The sequence below is a fragment of the Mastigoproctus giganteus genome, chromosome 3 (genome assembly GCF_048544385.1).
Source record: "Mastigoproctus giganteus isolate SK-2022 chromosome 3, ASM4854438v1, whole genome shotgun sequence".
In the NCBI taxonomy this organism is placed as follows: domain Eukaryota; kingdom Metazoa; phylum Arthropoda; class Arachnida; order Uropygi; family Thelyphonidae; genus Mastigoproctus; species Mastigoproctus giganteus.
The window spans coordinates 37,110,297-37,135,009 of NC_143577.1; the positions used below are offsets into that span (position 1 = coordinate 37,110,297).

The window sequence follows — 24,713 nt, forward strand, 5'->3', positions numbered from 1 at the left end:
GATGGATGCGGGCTTGGCACAAACAGGGTCCTCAGTTGGATATCATCATTCTTCTTTTTCTTGGCGATTCCCATCTACTTCTATCTCTCTCTCTCTCAGGGTAACTCAGAATTTTTTTTTTTTTTTTTTTGCTGGTGCAGCATAAGCCTCAGGTTTCCTTGCACCATAGGAATAATAATAATAATAATAATAATAATAATAATATAAGAGCAACAACAATAATAATAAGAGACTCAGAAGTAAGGCATAACAGTAGAGCAGCCTGGATAGAAGTAGAACGGAAGAAAACGAAGGACATACAAGAGATGAGAGAGTGGGAGATTCGATAAGAAGTAAAACAGTCGATCAGGAACACCCAGAACTGGCGAACCCCGGGAATTGATAACATCCACAACTACTGGTACAAGACGCTCACCTGCACACACACAAGAACCTAGCAGAGCAGTTCACTCAAATGATAAGGCACCCGGAGACAATCCCGAAGTTGCTCACTGAAGGAGTCACATATCTGAAGCCTAAAGATGAAGATACAAGAAAGCCAGTGAAATACAGGCCAATCACATACCTCCCAACAATGTACAAGATCCTGACCAGCTGTATAACTAAGATATCAGACCACTCAGAGAGTTAGAACATAATGTCCGAACAGCAGAAAGGATGCAAGGAGCAATTAACCATAGATGCCGCAGTTATGGAGCAAGCCTTCAAGAAGCACTGCAACCTATACACGGCCTACATCGATTACCGCAAGGCCTTCGACTCTGTACCTCATAGCTGGCTAATAGAGACCCTGAAGATCTACAAGGTTAATCCAATAGTGACAAACTTCCTAGGGGCAACAATGGCAAAATGGAGTACCACCATTAAGGTCGAGAACATCACAACCAGGCCAATCCCGATTAGAAGAGGAATCTTTCAGGGAGATGCTCTGAGCCCACTATGGTTTTGTCTAGCACTCAGCCCGCTATCCACCATACTTAACGGCAGCAAGTATGGATATAACCTCAAAGAAGGAAGAAAGAACCTGTACACCTTCATCCACCTGATGTATATGGATGACATCAAGCTCTATGCAGCAACCGAGAAGCAACTACAGCAAGACCCACATGCTGCACCAGGGAAAATTAGTTGGCCGAAACTACCAGCTGCTGACTGGTAAAGAGATCGAAGCTATGACAGAAGAAGTGACCTACAAATACCTAGGGATGATGCAGGCTGAGCAGTTAGAACACAAGGAAATCAAGAAGTGCCTGACTGAAAAATATCATCAGAGACTCAGAAGCCTGCTGAAAGCAAAATTGAATGGAGGGAACACAGTTAAAGCCATAAACACCTATGCAGCTCCAGTACTAACATACACATTCGGGATCATAGATTGGACTAATACCGAGCTAGAAGATATTATGCGAAAGACAAGGACAATGATGACCAAGAGCCACCAACACCACCTGAAGTCAGCAGTGGAGAGAATAACAATGCCTCGGAAAGAGGGAGGAAGGGGCCTGATAGAACAACTGAAAACAGTGGTAGTTAACCTGAACGATTACTTCGAGAACAACACAGCACCACTCCACCAAGCCATAAGGAAGATAGATAAGTGGTATGCCCTACTCAACCTAAGCAAGGAAACCCTCCCGCCCAGATGGTACAAGAAACGAAGTTAGAAAGATGGGCAAAGAAGACACTCCATGGCAGACATTACAATGACTTCCATCAAGATCACATCGATAACACTGCTTCCAATGCATGGCTCACAAGCGGGATGCTCTTCCCCGAGACTGAAGGATTCATGCTGGCCATCCAGACCTGGGTAATCAACACCAGAAACTATAGAAAATACATCGCAAAGGAGCCTGGAATGTCAGATGACACGTCGACAATGCCACCTGGCCTCAGAAACGATCCAACACATCACCGCGGGGTGCAAGGTGATCACCCAGAGCACAAGCTGACCAAAGGAAGTGTACCATACTACAAGTACGAACCCAAGGCAGTACTAGAGACCCAAACCAACACAAGCTGTACTGGGACTGCGCCATAATAACAGATAAGACCATCCCCGCACAACAGACCAGACATAACCCTTGTGAAAAAGATGGAAAAGGCTACCTACCTGATTGATATAGTGGTGCCGAACAATAGCAATGTCCAGAAAACCCATGAGGAAAAAAATTAGGAAGTACACGAAACTGAGACGTGAGATCAAGGAGATGTGGCATATGCAAGAAATATCAACCATCCCAATCATCAGGTCAACCACCGGTATGATACCAAAGACTCTACGTAGCAGCCTAGCAGCAACAGGTCTCCCAGAGAACACCTGCAAGGAACTCCAGAAAGTCGCAATCCTGAACACCTGTAGGATAGTCAGAGATTTCCCTGATCAACAGTAACACCAGACATTACAACCACCCTCTGTACTTGGTAGCAGTACCCATCATGGAGTGGAATCCCCCAATCAGGGAGAAATAATATACGAGCAACAACAATAATAATAAGAGACTCAGAAGCTTGCTGAAAGCAAAGTGGAATGGAGGGAACACAGTTAAAGCCATAAACAGCTATTCAGTTCCAGTGCTAACATACTCCTTCGGGGTCATAGATTGGACTAACACCGAGCTGGAGGATATCATGAGAAAGACAAGGGCAATGATGACCAAGAGCTGCCATGGAGAGACTGATAACTGCCCGGGAAGAAAGAGGAAGGGGCCTGATAGACCTCATTGAGCAACAGAAGACAGTGATAGTTAACCTGAAGGATTACTTCCAGAAACACACAGCAGCACTCCACCAGGCCATAAGGAAGACAGACAAACGGTATACCCCACTCAGCCTAAGCAAGGAGTTCCCCCCAACCAGGAGGTACAAACAAAGCTAGAAAGATAGGCAGAGAAGACACTCCATGGCAGACACTACAATGATCTCCATCAGGGTCACATAGATAAAATTGCTTCCAATGCATGGCTCACGAGCGAGATGCTCTTCCCCGAGACTTAAGGATTCGTGCTAGCCATCCAAGACCACGTAATCAACGCCAGGAACTATAGAAAATACATTGCCAAGGAGCACAGAATGTCAGATGACACATGCACATGATGCCACCTGGCCTCAGAAACGATCCAAACATCACCGCAGGATGCAATGTGATCATCCAGACTGAGTACACTCATAGACATGACCAGGTAGCCAGGATAATACATCAGAAGCTAGCAAAGAAATATCACTTGATCGAAGAAAATGTACCGTACTACAAGTACAAACCCCAGGCAGTACTAGAGACCCCAACCCACAAGCTGTACTGGGACTGCGCCATAATAACGGATAGGACAATTCTGCACAACAGACCGGACATAACCCTTGTGGACAAGAAGGAAAAGGCTACCTATCTGATTGACACAGCAGTACCCAACACTGGCAACCAGCAGAAAACCCACTGGGAAAAAATCAGGAAGTAGTAGTAGTAGTGGCATGTGATGCAAGAAAGCAAGTGTATGAGCTTATGCAGCATCAGCCAAAAAAAAAAGGGGGGAAAAAAATCACACCATTCCCTCCAAATGCCTGTCCAGTTCCTCCTTAAATTTATTTAACCTATCAACTTCCACAATGACAGATGGAAGTTTGTTCCAGCAATTAACCACCCGCTGGCTAAAGGCAAATTTCCGCACATCTATTCTACATCTGTCTTTTCTTAATTTGAATTTCGTAATCTTTTAAGAAGGGTTAACCTTTCGTAACCCTTCCACTTGTTCGTAATCTGAACAAGTGGAAGGATCCCATCAGAATTCACCGTGCTCAACCCATTCAAGGCCTTATACACCTCAATCAGATCACCGTGCAGGTGCCTAGTCTCCAGCCACTGCAATTTGCAGAACTTAAGCTTCTCTTGGTAAGAGGATCCCTTCATTCCCCTCACCAATCTTGTTGCCCTTCTCTGTACACACTCAAGCAAATCTACATCCTTCCTAAAATGAGGCCTCCAGACCTGTACGCAGTACTCAACGCGTGGCCTGACGATTGCCTTATACAAAGGGACCATCATCTCCTTTTCCCTGCTAGCAAAATTCCTATATATCATTGACAAAACCCCATGACCTGCCCTGGCAGCCTGTCTGCATTGCTCAGAAAACTTCATATCTGACTGCACAATTACTCCCAGGTCTTTTTCATTTTCTACCACCTTAAGTGTAGTACCACACAGTTGGTACGTTTCTCTGGGGTTACTTCTACCCATATGCAGTACTTTGCATATGGGTAGAAGTAACCCCAGAGAAACGTACCAACTGTGTGGTACTACACTTAAGGTGGTAGAAAATGAGTACACGAAAATGAGTAGAAAAAAGTACACAAACCTAAGACAGGAAATCAAAGAGATGTGACACATGCAACAAGTAACGACCATCCCGATCATCATGTCAACCACAGGTATGGTGCCAAAGGTCCAACATAACAGCCTAGCAGCAATAGGTCTCCCAGCGAACACCTACAAGGTACTCCAGAAAGTCGCAATCCTGAACGCCTGTAGGATTGTCAGAGAGTTCGTCGACCAACAGTAACATCAGACATAACAACAACCACCCTGTGTACTTGGTAGCAATACCCGTCATGAGGTGGAACTCCCAATCAGGGAGAAATAATATAAGAGCAGCAATAATAATAATAATAATAATAATAATAATAATAATATAAGCATGTAAGAATAGATGTCTGATAAAGTTTGCACAGAGGAAGGTGAAAATTACACAAAGTGTCAAGGACTAGAAGGGTAAGGATAGTAGAAAAAAGAAGTAATGTAAATTTGGAAAAGGCAAAAGAATGTTAATATCCTAAAAGTTATGATGAATTAAAAAAATTATGAATATTTCTGATGACAGCTCTATCACCTTTTATTTTATTTTATTTAATCATTTGGTATTAATAATTTTTACTTTACAGTTACTTCAACTCCAAATTGGCTTTACAATTCAGCCCATAATTTTCTTAATTCATCATAACTTTTAGGATATTAACATTCTTTTGCCTTTTTTCAAATCTACATTACTTCTTTTTTCTGCTATCACTACCCTTCTAGTCCTTGACACTTTGGGTAATTTTCCTCCATCTATGCAAACTTTATTAGACTTATCTATACTTACATTCGGGCGCCTCCGTAGCCAGGTGGGAAGGAGCAGCAGTGTGTAGCACACGCTTCTTGATTAGACCGGGGTTCGAGCCTGTCACCACCAAATACGGAGGATGCGGAAAGGTCAAGGGAATGACCACCGCATATCCCCAGAGCAATATGGCCTTAGTTGCTAATGCTCCTAAAACCAGATAACAATGATATACTTACATGCTTATATATTTTTGCATACTTTACTGCTGCTTTGCACATTTTGGTGCATTTGTCATACCTTGCTTATTCATATTTTATTTTTATTTTTCTATTAATTGTAACTTTGACTTTAAATTACATTTAATACATATTTACTCCAACTAACATCAGATTTCTGCATTTTTGCTGCCCGCTTTTTTGATTTATAGGTAAATTGCCCACCCATGTCTGATGATAGCTATCACAATTTTTATTTTATTTGTTTAATCATTTTACTTTACAGTTCCTTCACCTCTAATTGGCTTTGCAATTCAGCCTATAATTTTCTTAATGCATCAAAAAATATAGGATATTCACATTCTTTCTCTCTTTTACACACCTACAATACTTCATATTTCTGCTATCCTCACCCTTTTATAGTCTTTTGCAAATTGTGTATTTTTCACTTCCATCTATGCACCTCTGTCAAACTTTATCAGACCTATCACTCACTCACTCACTCACACACACACACACACACACACACACACACACACACACACACACACACACACACACACACACACACACACACACAGTGGCAGGCAAAAAAACTGCATCACTTGTGAATTTTGCACTGCATTGTGGGTTGCAGAAATGACTGAAATGCATTTGTTAGATGGGATATATATCTCTGTGAATGAAATCCAATAAAAAGACTCCACCTGATATACCTAATTGCCATAAATATCTTCACAAAGGGTAAAATGCATAATTAATGGAAATATGAGAAATTACACAAATGGCAATCATGACAATCAAACATACATTTTATGACATTCATGTGTACAAACTGAAATGACAAGTTAACATAATAGTATTATGTACTGTAAATCAGCAAAATAAGTCCTCGATATTTTGTTTTTCCTCCTCGAGCTGCAATTACAGCCCTGCAACGATCTGGCATAGAGTTAATCAACTTCTGGATATATGGTTGCCCAATTTCATAGTACCACACCCTTAAAATGCTCTCCTGCAACTGAATCTTACTTGTTGGCTTCTTCTGAGCAATTTTAGATGACATTATGTACCAGCAATTTTCAATAGGGTTCAAATGTGGACAGTGGCTGGGCCAGTCCAACACTGTAATGCCTGCATTTCTGAGGTATGACTGCACCTTAATCAAGAAAAACGAGAGAAAACATTGGTGTAAGTATGTTTTAAGCCTTGTGAGACCAGACGACAAACTCAACAATAAATTTAAATACAGGTAACTCTCGTATAACACGGTAGTTAGGTTCCTATAAAATCTCGTGTAGTGCAAAACAGTGTTATATGGGACTAAGAACCAGTACAAAGACGGGGGGGGGGGGTATTTTCAAAAAGCTAACAAAAATACACAATTTTTTTATAACTGTCGGAAAGTTAATTTTTATTAAAAATAGTAATAACTGAACAAACTGTGATACATACAGCATATGGCAGATAATATACATTCATTTAATTTTCTCTTCTTCATCACTGCTAAGCACAATCAAACGAGAACATTTTCTCTGTTGCAGAATATCTTTCATCTGCGTATCTTCTGCTCTTGCTAAAAAATCTGTAATCTGGGTTTGTTTGCTTTTGCTTGATAGATCTTTGTAAATTTCAAGCTAAACATTTTTGAAGCTCACTTTTGAACTTTGTGCTCCTTTTAGTCGAAGGATCTGAATTCAAAAAATAAGATTCTAATTGCTCGGCTAAGTTTATGCCTTCCTGTATACTTTTTGGAAGTTCAGAATTTTTATTTGCACTATCATCCTCTGAATTGTTTTGGTTTACCTCCAATGCCATTTCCACCAAATCTGCTTCGCCAGCTTCTTTTTCTACCAGTAATTAATTGAATGTCTTCAGTAGTCATATCATCAAAACCTTCCCCTCCTACCAGCTTAGTAAGTTCTACCATTACATCGATTCCGTTTTCTGCCAGTTCGACCATATTTCCTGCATCACTTGAAACATGCAACACCATGAACTCACTCTGGCTATACATTTTTCCAACACGCAGTTAATGTTGATGGTTGGTTTTACTTCTTTGAGCAAAAAAGGCTATGATTCCAATACAGTCCAGAAGTGGAAAATGTTTCCATGCCTCCAACACTTCAATAGATTCGGAATCAATTTTTTCCAAAATCCATTGTAACAATTTTATGATGTAATGAGTTTTAAAGGCAAATTAAATAAGTTGTATTAGGTGGTAGGAACATCACTTCAATGTTTAGATGACTCAAATCTTTTGGATGGCCTGGTGCGTTATCCAATAGTAATAAAACTTTGAAATCTAGATTTTTTTTTTCCCCACAAGTTCAATAGCACAGAAGCTATTGAACTTATTGAAACTATTAAACTAAAAAATTATTGGGATTTCCCAATAATTATTTTTGTATAACGACTAGTGAGCCAAAAGCAGAGATTTACAAAAAAGAATGGAAATGTTCAAAATTACATCCAACATAATAGCAGAGTTTTCAGTGCACAAAAGCTCAAAAGTACTGTGTTATGCAAGGTTTGCTGCAATTCTCTAACCATGTTATTGCTGTGTTGTGCGAGGATTGTCACAGTTTATCAATCGTATTAGAGCGAAACCGTGTTATACGGGGATTGCCTGTGGCAAGGTGCTGAATCCTGTTGAAAAATGCAGTTTTGGACACCTCTGTGGTGATCCCTAATAATGAGTTTCAGGAACTCCTCTAAGATAGCAGTGTACATTTCTGCATTCATCGTTCCGTTAATAAACTTAATTCGCCCCACCCCTTTGCTTGTTATGCATCCCCAGACCATCTGACTGGGAAGGAATCTTTACAGTTGGTGTTATGCAGTCAGGATGGTATGCTTCCGATTTTCGTCTTCTCACTTATCGCTTCCCATCCGAGCCATGCAGGTTGAATTGCAATTCATCATAAAAGATGAGGGTGTCCCATTGCTCTTTTGTCCATGAAACATATGTTTTAGCCCAAGCAAGTCGCTTCTTCCTCATTTGTTGGGTCAACAAATGCTTCTTCTTGGGCCAATAGGCATGCAGACCACATTCCGAAAGCCATCTTTGGATAGTTGGTTCAATTGTTTCAACACCAGAGGCCATCTCAAAGTCCAGTTTTAGATCAGGAGCACTAGCATGGTGATTACAAAGGCATAGCCATTTCAAATATCGATCTTGGGAAGGTATAGTCATTCTCTTACGGCCTGATTCAGGTCTTCTCTTTGAATCACCGGTTTCACGTTTTAATTTCAGCACCCAGGATACTGTTGACTGGTGGCAGCCCATTTTATCAGTGATAGCACGTGTAGAAAGCTCTACCTGGGACAGAGCAACAGCTACACTTTTTCTTCTTGGTGTCAACTGAACATATGGAGCCATGCTTACACCTCCGCAAAACAGGATACTAATGAGCATGTATACTCTTCCAATGCCATATTTATAGAAACAGCTGATGCAACACCATGCAATTACTGTCTGATGCAATAGAAGTGTTATCTGACACAATACCTTTGCTTTGCAACAAACAAAATGACTGTAATCAAACAATATCTTATACGTTACACTACAAATGTTACTTTTTTAAGGTGATGCGGTTTTTTTGTCCGCCACTGTATATATATATATATATATATATATTTTTTTTTTTTTTTTTTAAATTAAATAAAATAAAACATAAGCCAGTAGTATGGCAAAAACTGTAGAGCGAAAATTAACATAAAAATAATCAAATAAACAAACGAATGAAAAAGAAGAATAAATTTTTATGTTAATTTTCGCTCTACAGTTTTTGCCTTACTACTGGCTTATGTTTTATTTTATTTAATTTAAAATATATTTCGGCTTCATATGGAAGAATTGCAAGTCGCTGCCTCTAATGAATGCTCAATTATTTATTTTATTATAATGCAGCTTTTGTCAATAGTTAATGGTAGTGTATATATATATTGTTTAAATATATATTTAAACATAAATGTATATATATGTATATGTTTAAACAAAATATGTTCCTCCCACTGATAAATATAAATCAACTGTGAAATATAGTGAGATTGGGAATGTCAAAAAAGTACACTAGCATGCATGATGGTATGCAAAAGTCGCAATTTGAGTTTTATTTTCTTTTTTTGTTAAAAAATGCCAGAAATAATTTAAGATTGTGTAAATTGTAATGTCATCAATTATTTTAATCGCAAATCATGAAAAACTTAGATACATTTTTTAATTGAAACAGGGAATCTAAAGTGGTAGGTCTCTTCTTGGATCAAAAAGTGTTCTGCAAATGGGTGCAGCAGAGAAACCTTCAATATACCTTTTAGAAAAAAGTATAATGAAGCAATTTTAAATTACTATTTTGTTGTAAACCATTTTAATATTATTTTAATTTTTTTATTGAAAAAATTTTATTTATCAGTTTGTGCTGAAAAGTTACACAAGCAGGTGAGTTGTAGTACTGTGTACATCAACAGTGAGATGCAGCTTTTTTCTACCATACTCTTCAAAGTTTAACACAAATAATGATGCAGATAAAAGTCAAAATGATAATGGAGGAATGCTAAACTTGATATATCATCATTTAAACAAAATATGTTCCTCCCACTGATAAATTTTACCAAATCCCAGTTAATGCTATTCTTTATTTTGGAATTTATTGGATAAAAGAATGAAAAGCATTATGTCAGAAGTGCAGTTATCAAAATAAAAATATATAAAAAAATAATTGAATTCCTTCATTTCAAACACAAGCTTGTTGTTTAAGTTTTTTGCTTTGCATCATGTTCCATGATGCAAATGCACCTAGTGCATCATGCTTATGGTGAAAGATACAATGGTGACCAAACACAAGCAGTAGCATAAATCAAAGCAGAAACCAAGCTAAAAGAACAACCAGTCTTATTTTCATTATAGCCACACTTACCCAATTAAAAAATAATCAATGATGTTAGATCAAAAAGATAGTACTGGAAGCACACTAAAATAAATTCCTGTTTACATAATTATAATTAATAAGTTAACTAAAAAAAAAAATTTGCTGCATATGGTCAATCAGAATGCTCACTAGAGGGTTAAGCATATATTAATGAAAAGAATTAACTCACACAACATGCAAATCAACACACAATATTCAAACATGAGGAGAAAAACACATACATAGTTTACTTGCTATGTAAAAAAACAAACACCTTGCAAGTCCTTTGCTTTTATCTAATGTTTAAAATAGTAGCCAGCAGAGAGATGGATATTTTTATTCAAGTCAAGTCAACAGGAAATTCCACAAGCTGATTATCAGCAATACAAGATGAATGCTTCAGAAATATCCCATACATAAAATTAGCCTCATAAACTCACTGTGACTTAAAATACTGTTAAGAGAAAGTAAAACAAATTTTTGCATTATGGCAATTTTGAATTACCTTATCATCTGCAACTGGTTCTGAGGTTTCTTTTACAGCTACATTTGATAGCCTGTTCAAAGCAAGGGCTGATAACACAGATGAGTCAGTCAGTTTTGCTACAAAATACACAGGGAAAAATAAATTAACAGGCTGAAAAATCAATTATTTCTTATCAGTATTACTGCAAAAAGATGCTGAGTATGAAAACTTTTATTTATAATTAATCATTTTCAATTTATTATATATATATACACTCATGTGTGAGCTGACTCCATGTATAGTGTAATTCTGAGTTATTGGTAAAAAAACCAAATTTTTTCATATAGCTCGTGTATAATGCAACACCAGCTTTTGAATGTACTGATAGGCCTACAGTAGTGGGACATTTTAGTATTGGGTATGATCCTAGACACATTTTGTAGCAAATATGGAATAAGTTGTAAGAGGTTCCCCTTCATTTGTACAAAACCACACCAAAATACTTGTAGTGACGACAACACACACACACACACACACACACACACACACACACACACACACACACACACACACACACACACACACACACACACACACACACACACACACACACACACATCTATTTTATTCCTCTCAAGTTAAATATCTTATTCCTAAAAATTTAATAGAGTAATATGAATCATGACTGCACCGGATGAAATAAAAATGTTTTGATTCTAGTGTCTTTATTTATACAATAATAATATTATTAGGAATTAACACTAATTTGGAAGTATTATAAGGGCATTTTTATATATGGTATATACAAGGTATGGCATAATACAGGAATAAATTCTTTACAATGAAAAAATAGTATCTGCTCTTACTGAATATTTATTAACTATAAGCCATTAAAAACTTGTTCTTCACTGTCTTCATTACCAAGTAACATTTCTCAATCTTCTGCTTGAACCTGATCATCATATAAGTCATCAGCAACTTCTTCATTAATGTCATCGTTATTCCCCCAAGAAGTCCTCTGTCCCATCAAATGCATTGGAGATACCACATTTCTTAAATGAATGCATCACAGTTTCTAGGTTAATATTTCCCAATGCCTGAACAAACACAACCCATTCACAAACAATTTCTAGTGTCAGAGCCTGAATTCTTCCTCCTTTTGTAAATGTTTTTTCCCCCTTCAATCAACCAATTGTTCCACAGATTTCTCATTACATCCTTAAAAGATTTGTTTAGGCAGACATCAGGCAGTTGCATAATGCTGGTTAGACCTCCAGGAATCACTGCTATATCTGTGTTCTGGGATCTAACTATCCAACAAAACTATCTATCAGATAGCATTTAAAGATATCCCAGGTCAATCGACTTTTTTCTTTTCCTCAGTGTCCCTGGACAGAAACACCACACTTGTTTCAGCCATATTTTCAAATCTTGTTTTGTCCATCCAATATTTCTCATGAACATGCACAACTACTCCTTTAAGGAATTTCTGTTCTGAAAAAGTCTTTCTCTTGAAAATTACCATTGGCCTCAGCTTTGTGCCATGAGCCATAATACAACAGTAAATCTCAAATTTTTGTGACCAGTTGTTCTCACTAGCATTAATTTTAACCCCATTTTTTTCATTGTTTTGTTGACTGGAATGTCAAAATTCATTGGAGCATTATTCACGTTTCCAATACAAGTCAACTGATGGTTGTTCTTTCTATGTTTGATTATAAATTTCTGAAATGAAATTATTTTATCCAGTTCTGTGAGTAGATGCTGCAAAACCTTGGTCTTCTGTTGCACTCATCATCATCATCATTATCAGCCATTTTCAATCCACTGCAGGATGAAGGCCTCTCCAGCAACTTTCCAGTTCCTTCTGTTTTGAGCACTGGCCATCCATTTACTACTCAAAAACTCATGAATTTCATCTATCCATCTCCGCCTTTGTCTTCCAGGTTTTCTTCTAGCTCCTCTTGGGTACCATTCTGTTATTTTCTTAGTCCATCTGTCATCATGTCTTCGAGCTATGTGTCCTGCCCAAGACCATTTTAGTTCTTTAGTTTTGATAAGAATGTCCTTTACTTGAGTTTGCTGCCTAATCCATGTGTTTCTCTTCTTATCCAACAGTCTGATTCCCAATATAATTCGTTCCATTCTTCGCTGTGTAGTTCTTAGCTTCTCTTCCATTCTTTTGGTGAGTGCCCAAGTTTCACTTCCATAAGTCATGGTGGGGAGTATACATTGATTCATTATTTTACGTTTCAGACAAACTGGGATTTTGCTCTTCAGTATGTGACTATATTTCCTGAATGCTATCCATCCCAAATTTATTCTTCTCTTGACTTCCAGCCATTTATCATTATTACAGCTAATAACTTGTCCCAGATAAGTATATGACTCCACCTTTTCAATTACTGCTCCTTCAATCATTATTTCCCTTTCTGTGGCATACTTGTTCATCATTACTTTTGTTTTAGCCATATTCATCTTTAGTCCAAAATCCTTACTAACTGTGCATAACTGATTAAGATTTTCCTCTAATTCTTTGGGATCGTGGCTTATGACCACAATGTCATCTGCAAATCGTAAATGGTTTAGGTACTCTCCGTTCACATTGACTCCTTTCTGCGACCAGTCTAATCTTCTGAAAGCTTCCTCAAGGGCAGCAGTAAACAGCTTCGGAGATATTGTCTCCTTGTCGAACTCCTTTCTCGATTTTAAATTTGCTACTGTCTTTGTCTAGTCTAATAAAGGATGTAGCACTCTCATATATTTTCTTCAAAATCATAATATATGGAGTATCTATGCCTTGTCTTTCCAGTGCCCGAAACATTGCCTTATGCTGTATGGAGTCAAATGCCTTTTCATAATCCACAAATGCCAGGCATAATGGTGTTTTATATTCATTTGCTTTCTCCATTAGCTGTGATATTACGTGAAGGTGATCCATAGTTGAGAATCCTGTCCTAAAGCCAGCTTGCTCTTTCGGTTGATTCTCATCAAGTATTCTTTCTAATCTGTTAGTAATGACCCTTGTGAACAACTTGTAGATATGGGATAACAAGCTAATTGGTCTATAATTTCCAATTTCTGAATTATCTCCTTTCTTATGCAGCAAAACTATGATTGCATTATTCCACTGCTTAGGCATCACACCTTTTCTAATGCACTTTGTGAAGAGCCTTGCCAGTTTTTGAGTTATGTCTCTTCCTCCCAATTTTAACAACTCTACAGTAACTTCATCTTCCCCCGGGGCTTTCCGATTCTTCATTTTCTTCAATGCATGTTCTACCTCATCAGGAAGAATATCGGGTATGTTGTATGTGTTGCTACTTTGCAATCCATCTTCCCCACTGCTGGTATCATTCCCTCGTTCCTTGTATAATTCTCTATAGTAGTCTTCTGCTATTTGAATTATGCCTTCTCTGCTGTTTATAAGTACACCATCGCTATTCTTCAGTTTCAGTATCATTTGTCTTTCTGTATTACTGCTCATGGCTGCTGATTTAAATCCTTTGTTTTCCCTTAATGCTTGTTCTACTTTTCTTGTGTTAAATCTTCTTATGTCCTCTCTGAGTCTCTTTCTAATGGCTTTGCATAACTCAGTATACTCAATTTTCTCCCTGGCAGTGTTTTTCTTGCTCTTCATTTGTCGTCTTTGGTTCATCATGACAAGTGTTTCTTGACTAATTTTTTCTTCTTTGGATTTCTGTTTCCCTATAGGTTTCTTGGGCTTTATCACTTTCAGAAAGTTGTAATATTCCTCGTCGATATCTTGGTCCTGAGCAGTCTGCAGAAGCTCAAACTTGTTCTTAAGTTCCAGTACATACTGCTTTTTCTCCTCCTCTGTTATTTCAAAGACCTTTGTATTATTTACTCGAGTCAGTTTTTTCCTTTCCTTTCCTACATCTATATCAAGTGTACATCTTACCATTCTGTGATCACTTCCTACATTTACCTTATTCAGGATGGTAACATCATTCACAATATATCTTCTGTTAGTGAGGATGAAGTCGATTTCATTAGTTGTTAATCCATTTGGACTCTTCCATGTCCACTTTCTGTTCACCCTTTTCTTGAAAAAAGTGTTCATTACTGACATTCCTTGAGATTCTGCAAATTTCACAAGTCTTTCACCTCTTTTATTTCTTTCACCAATTCCAAAATTTCCTATAGTTCCTCTTTCTGCGCTGTTTTGCCTTTTTCCAACCTTAGCATTGAAGTCCCCCATAATAATAGTGTAGTGGGTTTTCTGCTCATCTAGAAGACTCTCAATTTCAGTGTACATTTCTTCAACCTCTTCATCATCATGGCTCGATGTTGGTGCATAAATCATTATAATCTTTAGCTTGTACCTCTTAGAAATCTTGAGTATTAGTCTGTTGCACTACAAGATAATATCTTTTCATAAGTCTGGTACACCAACCAGCACTGGCCTTGAAATCAGCAAAGTTCATTTTCTTTGCCCATTTTATGACAAAGATTCAATTTTTTCCACGAGAAATACTGTTTCCACTCTGCAAGGCTTCAGTGACAAATTTATTTATTTCATTTTCCAACTGCAGTCACCTATTTGTCTTACCTCTATTTGCACATTTGTTCTTAAGCATTTTCCTAAACTCTACACAGCTTCCTCCATTTCCTAACATTATACTCCATGGTATTAAATTGTCTTGCAGCTGCACAAGTGTTTATCTTTTCTGCATATCACTTTATCAATCACTTTAAGCTTGAACTTAGAAATATATTTGTTCCTTCTTGAATCCATTTTGATGGAGTATATGGGTTTACTGAAGAGGAATAAGGGAATGCTGATAAAGAATATAATATTATAAAAAACAAAAACCATTCAGACAAAAGCCATTAGAAAAGTAACACAAACTATGTAAACACTATAAATGGTACCAATGGGTTGGATGTCATATCTGGTAATCTTCATTTGTATCAAGAATTCATATTTTTATATTTAATTATTATATATTTTAATATATATTTATATTTAAAGAATTTATATTTATATCAAGAATTTAGGTATATATATGAAAAAGGTTCTACTTTTCATGTAGCAACATAAACAATAACAAAGGACCTAACTGTTAAGGTTAGTTTACCACGAGCATGCATGTGCACAATACAGCTTACATTCCCGGAAAATGTCTCATGAAAATGCACAAATTTTAAACTGTCAAAAATATTATGCATATACAGTGTAACCCCCCTACTTTTTGCATAAAAATTTGGTTGTAGTAACTCACACTATACACAACTATATACAGTAAATGCTTTTCATTCATGCATTTTCAGTTTAATACAGTCAAAAAATATATAGCTCTTCTCAATATAGGAAGCCTTGGTTCTTTCTTTAACATGGCTGATAACAAAGCACATGACAAATGAGTGTGTAGTGGATGTATTTTATTCATTTTTTTTTTTTTTTTAATTTAGATTAACAGCTTACCCATAATTTAGATATTTTTTTAGATAACAGACTTTTATATATCTAAGAATCATGCAGATCAGTACACCAAATTGGAGAGCAGCAAGAGGGAGAGATGCTAAATTGCACAGAAGCAGATGACGACCACATACAGTTTTCCATTATTTTTACACAGTTTTAAATATTTATCATGATTTTTTGATTAATATTACATTGTAGCTTGATATTTCTCTATATTATAACAAGGTAATAAAAAACTGCTTTACTGACAGTCTTTAGAGTTAGGTGTTCCAAAGCCCCATGTTTGTCGATAAGTGTTCAATATTATGCACTTGTTTGGTTCTTGGATCCAAATGAGTGCATAGCATTGAACTCTTATTGGCAAACATGGTGCTTTGGAACATTTTCATTCCCCCCCTTCTCATTATTTATGGGTTAATTTGTGTGTTTTAATTCTTAGTGCTTTTCACAAATATATCAACCATATAACTTAAGAAATGACTGTACTGTATAAAAATCGCACAGGCAATTTGACAAGAATTATGATGCACTAACAAAGTAACAAGTAATGTATATTTTTCTTAGGTAGCCACACAATACAGTCCATTCCGGTTATATGGGACACATCGGGTGTAAGTAGTGCATTTTGGCCCGATTAAGTGGCTGCCCCAATTATCCGAAGTTTCACGTAAATAGTTAAAAGTACAATGTACCCCCCCCCCCTTTACAATTGGTTCACTGTACAATCAAATCACATTACGACGAACTCACCATAGTAAAGTACCATGCACTATAAGATGTGTAGTAAGTACCGGTCATTGTGATCTTGTTTGTGAATTGAATTTTAATTCTATTAAACAGCGATTCTAATTAGAGAAAATATGAGGAATATTATCCACAGGCTATAAAAGTAAAGATATATTAAGCATAAATTTACCCTTTATTACCTTACCAATTAAAAAATTAAATGATACATGAAAATCGGAAGAGTATATGTGATAATTGGAATAATTAATACATACTGTTATATGTACACACGAACTAGTTGACATTTCTGTTCACTGACATTTGTGGGCGGGAGTTAAAATTTAAAACAGTAAAAAGATAACTAATCAACAACAAGGAACACGGCACACACAAATTGCAAGTAACACGATACGCGCAAGTGAGAACGGAGTAACGACTTACAAAGCTTTAAAATAGGAATGAAGAGAAGATCTGAAAATTAATTTTTTTATATGATTGAAGATTTCATGGAAGTGTAAACACATCTCACCATAATAACTCACAGAGTTCCAGCTGTCAGTATTATAGCAAATTCAGTAAGATCGAGTTTACTGTCCGTTTATGATAGATTTCACTAACAGAAAAGCCCAACAAACAGGTGACTGCTAATTGTTTTTATTGTTTTATGGTTGTGACCTCCAGAATTTTGATTGAACCACGTGGTACCGTCGGAGACAATCGTAGGGTAATCTTCAGTGCTACGGTCTCCTGCCCCGATTAAACGGCATGCTGTCCCAATTAAGCGAAGTAAACCCTGGCTATTTTCTCGATTGGTTTCTGTTTTTTAAGATTTGCCCCAAATAAATAGCTGCCCCAATTAATCGGTGGCCCAAATAACCGGAATCCACTGTATATATTTACTTGTCCTACTTCTTAGAACCTATCCATTATTAGTATGCAGGAACCATTTGCATAAATGACAGTAAACACACAATGTGGTAGAGCATCTAAGGCAGGGAAGCGGAGAGGTACAATAACCTTCACTGAAGAAGCCTTTTAGAATCAGCAGTCTCTTGCAGAATTTAAACTTGGACCTCTCATAAAAGGGACAAAACAAGTGGCAAAAACACTACAGTCTCACACAGGACTAATATTTCAATCTATCAAAAATATACTGAAGTAACAGATATCTACTTAATGCTCCAGTTTGATCTTACAAAAATCATTTCTACAAAATGCACTAATCAACATTTTCATGGTAGAAACAATGCTACAGTTTCATGGATTGTAATTTCTGCAAATCATCAAGATAAAGAACTGCAAATTATAAATTTAAACTTCTAATCCAAGAAACGTGTTTCAAATATGAGAGTGACCAGAAAAACTAAAGCAAAAGCAGCTCAGCTTAAAGCAAGAACACTTATAGGATGAAATATCAATGGCAATAAAACATGCAATGAAAGCAAATGATAAACTATTGAAAGATTTAATGAACAATCAACTACTTTGTGGAACGACTGTGATTAGTGAAAATTTTAAACGGAATTTTTAACAGGTGTAAAAAAGGATACCAGAAATTAAATTTTTGATTTGAAAATTGCATCAAAAAATAGCTCAGTGTAGAACAAATTCAGGCTTTTGGAATTATGAACAAAAATATGAGCTAATGAATGAACTACAAATTTTCATCATGGTTAGTTGAACTTGGAAATAAAGATTAAGTAGTTCAGCTGAACATTATAAAATAATAGAGGGTACCATCAGATTTCGTATGCAAAAAATTTTAAATAACATAGTGTTCAGTCCTTCAATATCACCAATTAATGAAAATGAATGGCATCATAAATACTAATATCAAACTTTTATAAAAGCTTACAGATGAATCTAGAATTTAAAAGGTTTGCACCATTAGGATGACCATTCCGAAAATCTCCATATAACATATCTGAACAGCTCTACATTTCAGGAGTTAAGACCATACACATATGTGCAGTTGCAAATCAGAATTATAATCACTTGTTTGTGAAAGTTCAATATTCAAAAAAGGATTATGCAGTGGCGCATGATTTAGTCATGAATTTATACATCATCAGCCAAGCAGAAATAAGGAACTAGTCAAAAATGTATTAATTCCTAGGATTAAACTTTCTCTATCAGTTACTGATATGGCACTTACTTTAAAGAGAAAAAAAATTCTATTTGTTTAGCATTTGTAACCATAATTCATGGTTGCAAATTGTCACTGAACTTTATGTTGCATTTTATAGAAACTGAATTTTATGTTGTATTTTCTAAAAGCAACTTAAAATGGTGTCAAGGTTTTTATGGAAGATAACACAAAACGTGGAAGACACAGGCTTTTGGTAAGCAAAGCCCATGCCACATTGTATGCAAATATTAACATAATTGCAGTTATTAACATATACAATATATATATTTTTAAATCAATAATAATTTCTGATATCTTCAATTTGGTAATTTTAAAATATTTTTTAAAAGTCAACAATATTCAAAGATACTTCAAATCGCATGCTGATAAATGTTAAGGGTAAGTATTAAGTTTATAAGTTTAACACTCTTTTAACACAATACATATACAAGGCTCTCTTACCTGATCGTACACTGAGTTCTGTGGCAGCCTTTTATGATTACATTTTCTGAATGACAAGAAAATGAATGTGCATAAAAGGCTCTTCACACATAGACTGTAAGATGTGATGAAGAATTATGATGAAATGACCAATTTAAAGCTTTTGGCATTTGCTAATTTTAATGGAACAATGTCAAGACAATTTTCAATACTATTTTTTTTATTTGTGTCACCATTCAATTTTTATCCAAAAGATGAAAAAGAGTTACAAAAGATAAGAGTTACATTATGCTAATTGTGCAGCAATTTATAAAAAATTTTCCCCCCAATCTGTCTGATTTCTGTCAAGATTTTAGTTTATTTTTTGTTCATTTATACAACATGTTCTATTACTATATCTGTTATGCAATTCTAAGAAACTGTTTCACTGTGTACCATGTGAATTATACTTGTAGTTGGTAAAATTATAAAGAATTCATACTTACTTATGACTCGTGGCTTAACAACTGTAACCTCCCTGTTGCTCAGCATTTCTTTCAATACAGCTTGTTTCTCATGAGAGAGTGTCTTTGTAGGAATATGATTATTCTTATTTTTACCAGTGTTTGATGGTGAAGAAATCTTTGATTTCAACAAAATATCTGCTAAAGTTGACAATTCTTCATCTCTAAAAAAAAAAAAAAATTATTCTCTCAGTTACTGTAAATCAGAAATATGCAAAGCGTATTGTCCTATAAGCTTCCTAATAACTTTTTTTTTTAATCCATTAAAATGAATTATCTACTTTGGATAAATAAATACACTTTAATCTGGCATTTAATCAATATTTTGTTACATAAATAACAATAAAATATCTAGCATTTCATTTTACTAACCTTTAAGGAATTTTCTTTAATAAAAAGCAATTCCTCGTTTGATAAAAGCAGCAGATATTTTGGAATCTCCTTATCCCAAGTGGAAATAATCACTAGTAATCTGAAATACAGCATGACACAAAACTCAGTGGACAAATGAGTAAAAATAACTTGACTAAAATCTTTATTCCCAAACATGCAGAAATGACCAAATTATTCTCCATAAGCCAGGATTGTAGAACTACATAAGATTCATCTGTTTATTTTTGATGGATGCTAGCACTTGCCTAAAAACTGAAGGCACAAGATTCAGCTGTTCAACATGAAGATCCACAAAGACAATTATTAAAATATACCATGAATATTATATGTCACATATCACCATATTCAAGGTCATCACAAGTAGGAAAAACTTTTATTATCTAACATAACTGCATATGTTTAGAGGATGAATAAACACCTACTATATATATTTTGTACATTGAAACCAACTTGGTGTTTTTTCTAGTATCAGTATTTTGGCAGCAGGTTTACATTTTTGTGACATTTATATATATTAAATATGTGCATACGAATACTGTAATACATGTCCTATAGTAGTCATATAATAAAGGGTTTTGTTTTTTTGTCAGTTTGCTATGGCTACCAAACAAAGGTGTAAGTTACCAAAGCAAAACATTATTGGTGGCACTAAGTTTAATTGTAGATATGAAGTCTACTTTGGAATGTCTATGGGTGATCAAAGACAAGTTTTGGGCACCTCATTTCTGCTGTGGTAGTTGCCAGTCAACATTACAGGGAGGATTTCATGGTAGTTGTAAGAGTATGCCTGTAAATCATCCTGATGACTGCTATTTTTGTATGGTGGATATATCAAAGTTTAAAAAGTTTGTAGACCAAAAAGCTTTGCAGTGAATGCCAACATACCATCCTTATCTGATTATTAGCAGTGATTATTCGTGCATTAAGAATTTGCAGATAAAGGAACCACTGGATGACAGTGATCACAATGTACTGATATAGGAATTACTTAAAGATGTAACTACCATCAAGGCTACAGGGATGGGCTTTTGCTTTCGTAAAGGTGACTACAAGGGTCTCAGACAGTATTTAAATTCTGTACCAGTGGGATCAACTGATGTTACCAACATTGAATGGGAAGCCTTCAGGGACTTAATCTTGGAGCCTATTGGGCTTTTCATCTTAACTAAGAAATACTGTTCAAGGTTCAGGCCTAAATGGATGTCAGATGAATTAATGAGGCTTGTGGCAAAGAAGAAAAATGTATGGGATGCATATAAATTATCAGGTGACACAGAAGCCTATGGCAGATAAGAGCTTCTCTGTAATCAAGTCACAAAGGAGGTCAGGCAGGCAAAGGCAGATTATGAGAAATCTTTGGCAAAGGATGCAAAGAAAAACAGCAAAGAGTTCTTTACTTATGTAAACTCTAGAAGGAAAGGGATGAATCAAATTGGACCACTTAACATAGATGGGTTGACTAATGATGATCGTACTCAGGTAGCTGATAATTTTGCATCTACATTCATACGAGGAGTTATTCAATGAGGAAAATGCCAGACATTTATCAAACTCTAACAGAGAGCTAAGTCATTTTGTAATAACTGAGAGCAAAGTAAAAGAGAAGTTGTTGAAGTTAAACATAAGAAAGACATCTGGGGTGGGCAGAATCTATCCAGTTATATTAAAGGAGAAAGCAAAGGAAGTAACAAACCCTTAGCCATAATTATGAGGGCTTCCTTGGATTCAGTGGAGGTTCCCATGGACCGAAGGTGTGCAAATGTATCACTAATTCACAAAGGTGACAAGCAACTACAGACCTGTTAGTTTAACTTGTGTTCCGGGGAAAATAATGGAGTCACTGGTTAAAGAAGCATTGCAGGATGATCTAGACAAGACTGCAGCAATAGTTAAGACACAGCATGGGTTTGTTAAAGGGAGGTCATGTCCGACCAATTTGATTGGATACTATAATGTGGTCACAAAGGAACTGAATGCCAAAAATAATTTTGATATCATATACTTAGATTTCAGGAAAGCTTTTGATATTGTTACACATGGAAGACTGCTCAACAAATTGGAGAGGTATGGCATTAAGGGTAAGTTGCTACAATGGATAAAGGGATGGTTGAGTGGGAGACAACAGAGAGTGGTAATCAATGGACACTGCTCTTCGTGGACAAATGTTATTAGTGGAGTTCCCCAGAGTTCGGTGCTGGGCCCATTGTTGTTTTGTGTATTCATCAATGATATTGATGAAGATATATCAGGATTAATGTTGAAGTTTGCAGATGATACAAAGATTGGCAGGGTTGTTAACCACAGTAAAGACAGTATGCTACTCCAACTGGATCTAGATAAGTTGGGCAAATGGGCTGAGAAGTGGTAACTGAAGTTTAACATTGACAAATGCAAAGTACTGCATATGGGTAACAATAACCGAAGAGAACTGTACCAACTGTGTGGTACTACACTCGGGAAAGTGGAAAGCGAAAAAGACCTGGGGGATACCCGTGCAGTCAAATATGAAGTTTGCTGAGCAGTGCAGATGGGCTGCCAGGGCAGGTCATTGGGTCTTGTCAATAATATATAGGAATTTTGTTAGCAGGGACAGGGAGGTGATTATCCCGTTGTACAAGGCAATGGTCAGGCCACACCTAGAGTACTGTGTACAGATCTGGAGGCCTCATTTTAGGAAGGATGTAGGGTTGCTAGAACGAGTATAAAGAAGGGCAACAAGATTGGTGAGGGGAACATACGAGTGCTCTTACAAAGAAAGGCTTAAGTTCTGCCTGGAGAGTAGGCAACTGCTAGGTGATCTGATTGAGGTGTATAAGGCCTTGAATGGGTTGAGCAAGCTGAATGCTGATGGGATTCTTCCTCTTGCTCAGATTAAAACCTGAGGGGACACAGATTCAAATTGAGGAAAGACAGTTGTAGAATAGATGTGCGGAAATTTGCCTTTAGCCAGCGGGTGGTTGATTGGCGGAACAGACTTCCGTCTTTTGTTGTGGAAGTTGATAGCCTAAACAAATTTAAGGCTGAGCTGGACAGGCATTTGGAAAGAATTGAGGAGTGAAATGGGAGTTTTTTTTGGTTTTTTTTCCCTAAGCTAATGCTGCATAAGCTTGCTTTCTTGCAACATATGACTTTATTAATGCTAATGTTTATTGCTCTGGTGCCACAAAATAAGGATTACAAATACACTTTTCAGAGAAGTGTCTACAGAATTGGATGACGCATCTGGTAAACAGGATAAATGGATTACACCTCAGAAGCCTGTTCAAGTAAAGAGCCAAATTTCCCGAATCATCAAGAATTGAATAACTTAGTGAGGAACTTGGACTTAACCAAATACAATGTGCAACTAACATGTCTTTAAAAGAGTAAAATACTTCCATATATATTTTTTTTTTTACTTCCACATTAAGAAAAAGATATATTACTTATGCATGTTTTTACACTGTTACAGAATCCCTGTACTATTTGATTTTGATTTGACTGGTCTTTATGAAAAAACTGGTATGGTCATAATCTGAAAGAACAGCATATTTTCATGGGCAGTTCAAGTAAAAGTTTGAAAGCTCCTTTGTTTCAAAATGGGACTATATAGCCACTGATTCCTGTTGTGCAATGTTTGTTTAGAGAAGATCAAATACGAGCAGTATAAATGGGATGTCTGTGGGGACCTTGAGATACTGGAGTTGTTTCTCAGTTTGCAAGATGGCAATTGAGCTTGTTCCCTAAGGTGATAAACAGGCAGTTTCACTTTGTTCCCTTGCTTTCCCTGCCTCTGGGACAATAGGGCAGTAGATCCATACCACAGGAAAAGGAGAACGCTGGCAGAATTGCATTGCAAACTACTGCACACAACATAGGAAACGATTCTTTAGTTAAAAGAAACAAAGTCTTGCTTCCCCTTTGCCATATCAAGCTGGAACTGGTGAAACAATCTGTTCAAGTAGTGGATCCTCAAGGTGATATCTTTGAGCATATACAAAGTGTGATTGAAAGGCTTGAGGACTTAACTAACATTTGGGAAATGATGCAACATACCAGCTACTCGGATCTTCTTCAAGGTAATCTCCTTAACACAATACATTCTGATTTTAATGCTTCTGCAATATATGGAAGCATTTCTGGAATCTTCTTCTTTTTGGAATCACTAAAAGTTCCTCTGTAGCATTCTGAATAATTTACTTCATCAATGCAGTCTGTGTACCATTTAAAGGAATTTTGGGAAAGGAAAAAAAAAAAAATTTAAAGGGAGTTAAATCTGGTGAGCATGGCAGATGGGGGAACACAGTGATAGAAATATTCCACAAGAAGTTCTTGAACAGAAAGTGCAGTGTACAAGGACATTATCATGATGCAAAGGCCAATTCTCTGAAGTCAACTTTTTCTGGCCAT

The 24,713-nt window shown here is 36.4% G+C and overlaps 1 protein-coding gene across 1 annotated transcript in view; it reads right to left on the reverse strand.

The window, feature by feature from the left end:
- The window catches only part of LOC150087884 (uncharacterized), a 295,573-nt gene that overhangs the window by 112,532 nt on the left and 158,328 nt on the right, over window positions 1-24,713 (reverse strand). Inside the window, exons 21-22 of the mRNA XM_090369951.1 lie at window positions 19,914-20,095; window positions 10,724-10,821 (exon numbers count right to left, since the gene is read on the reverse strand). Of these exons, the coding sequence (XP_090226077.1) occupies window positions 10,724-10,821; window positions 19,914-20,095 (280 nt within the window). The remainder of the gene's footprint in view (window positions 1-10,723; window positions 10,822-19,913; window positions 20,096-24,713) is intronic.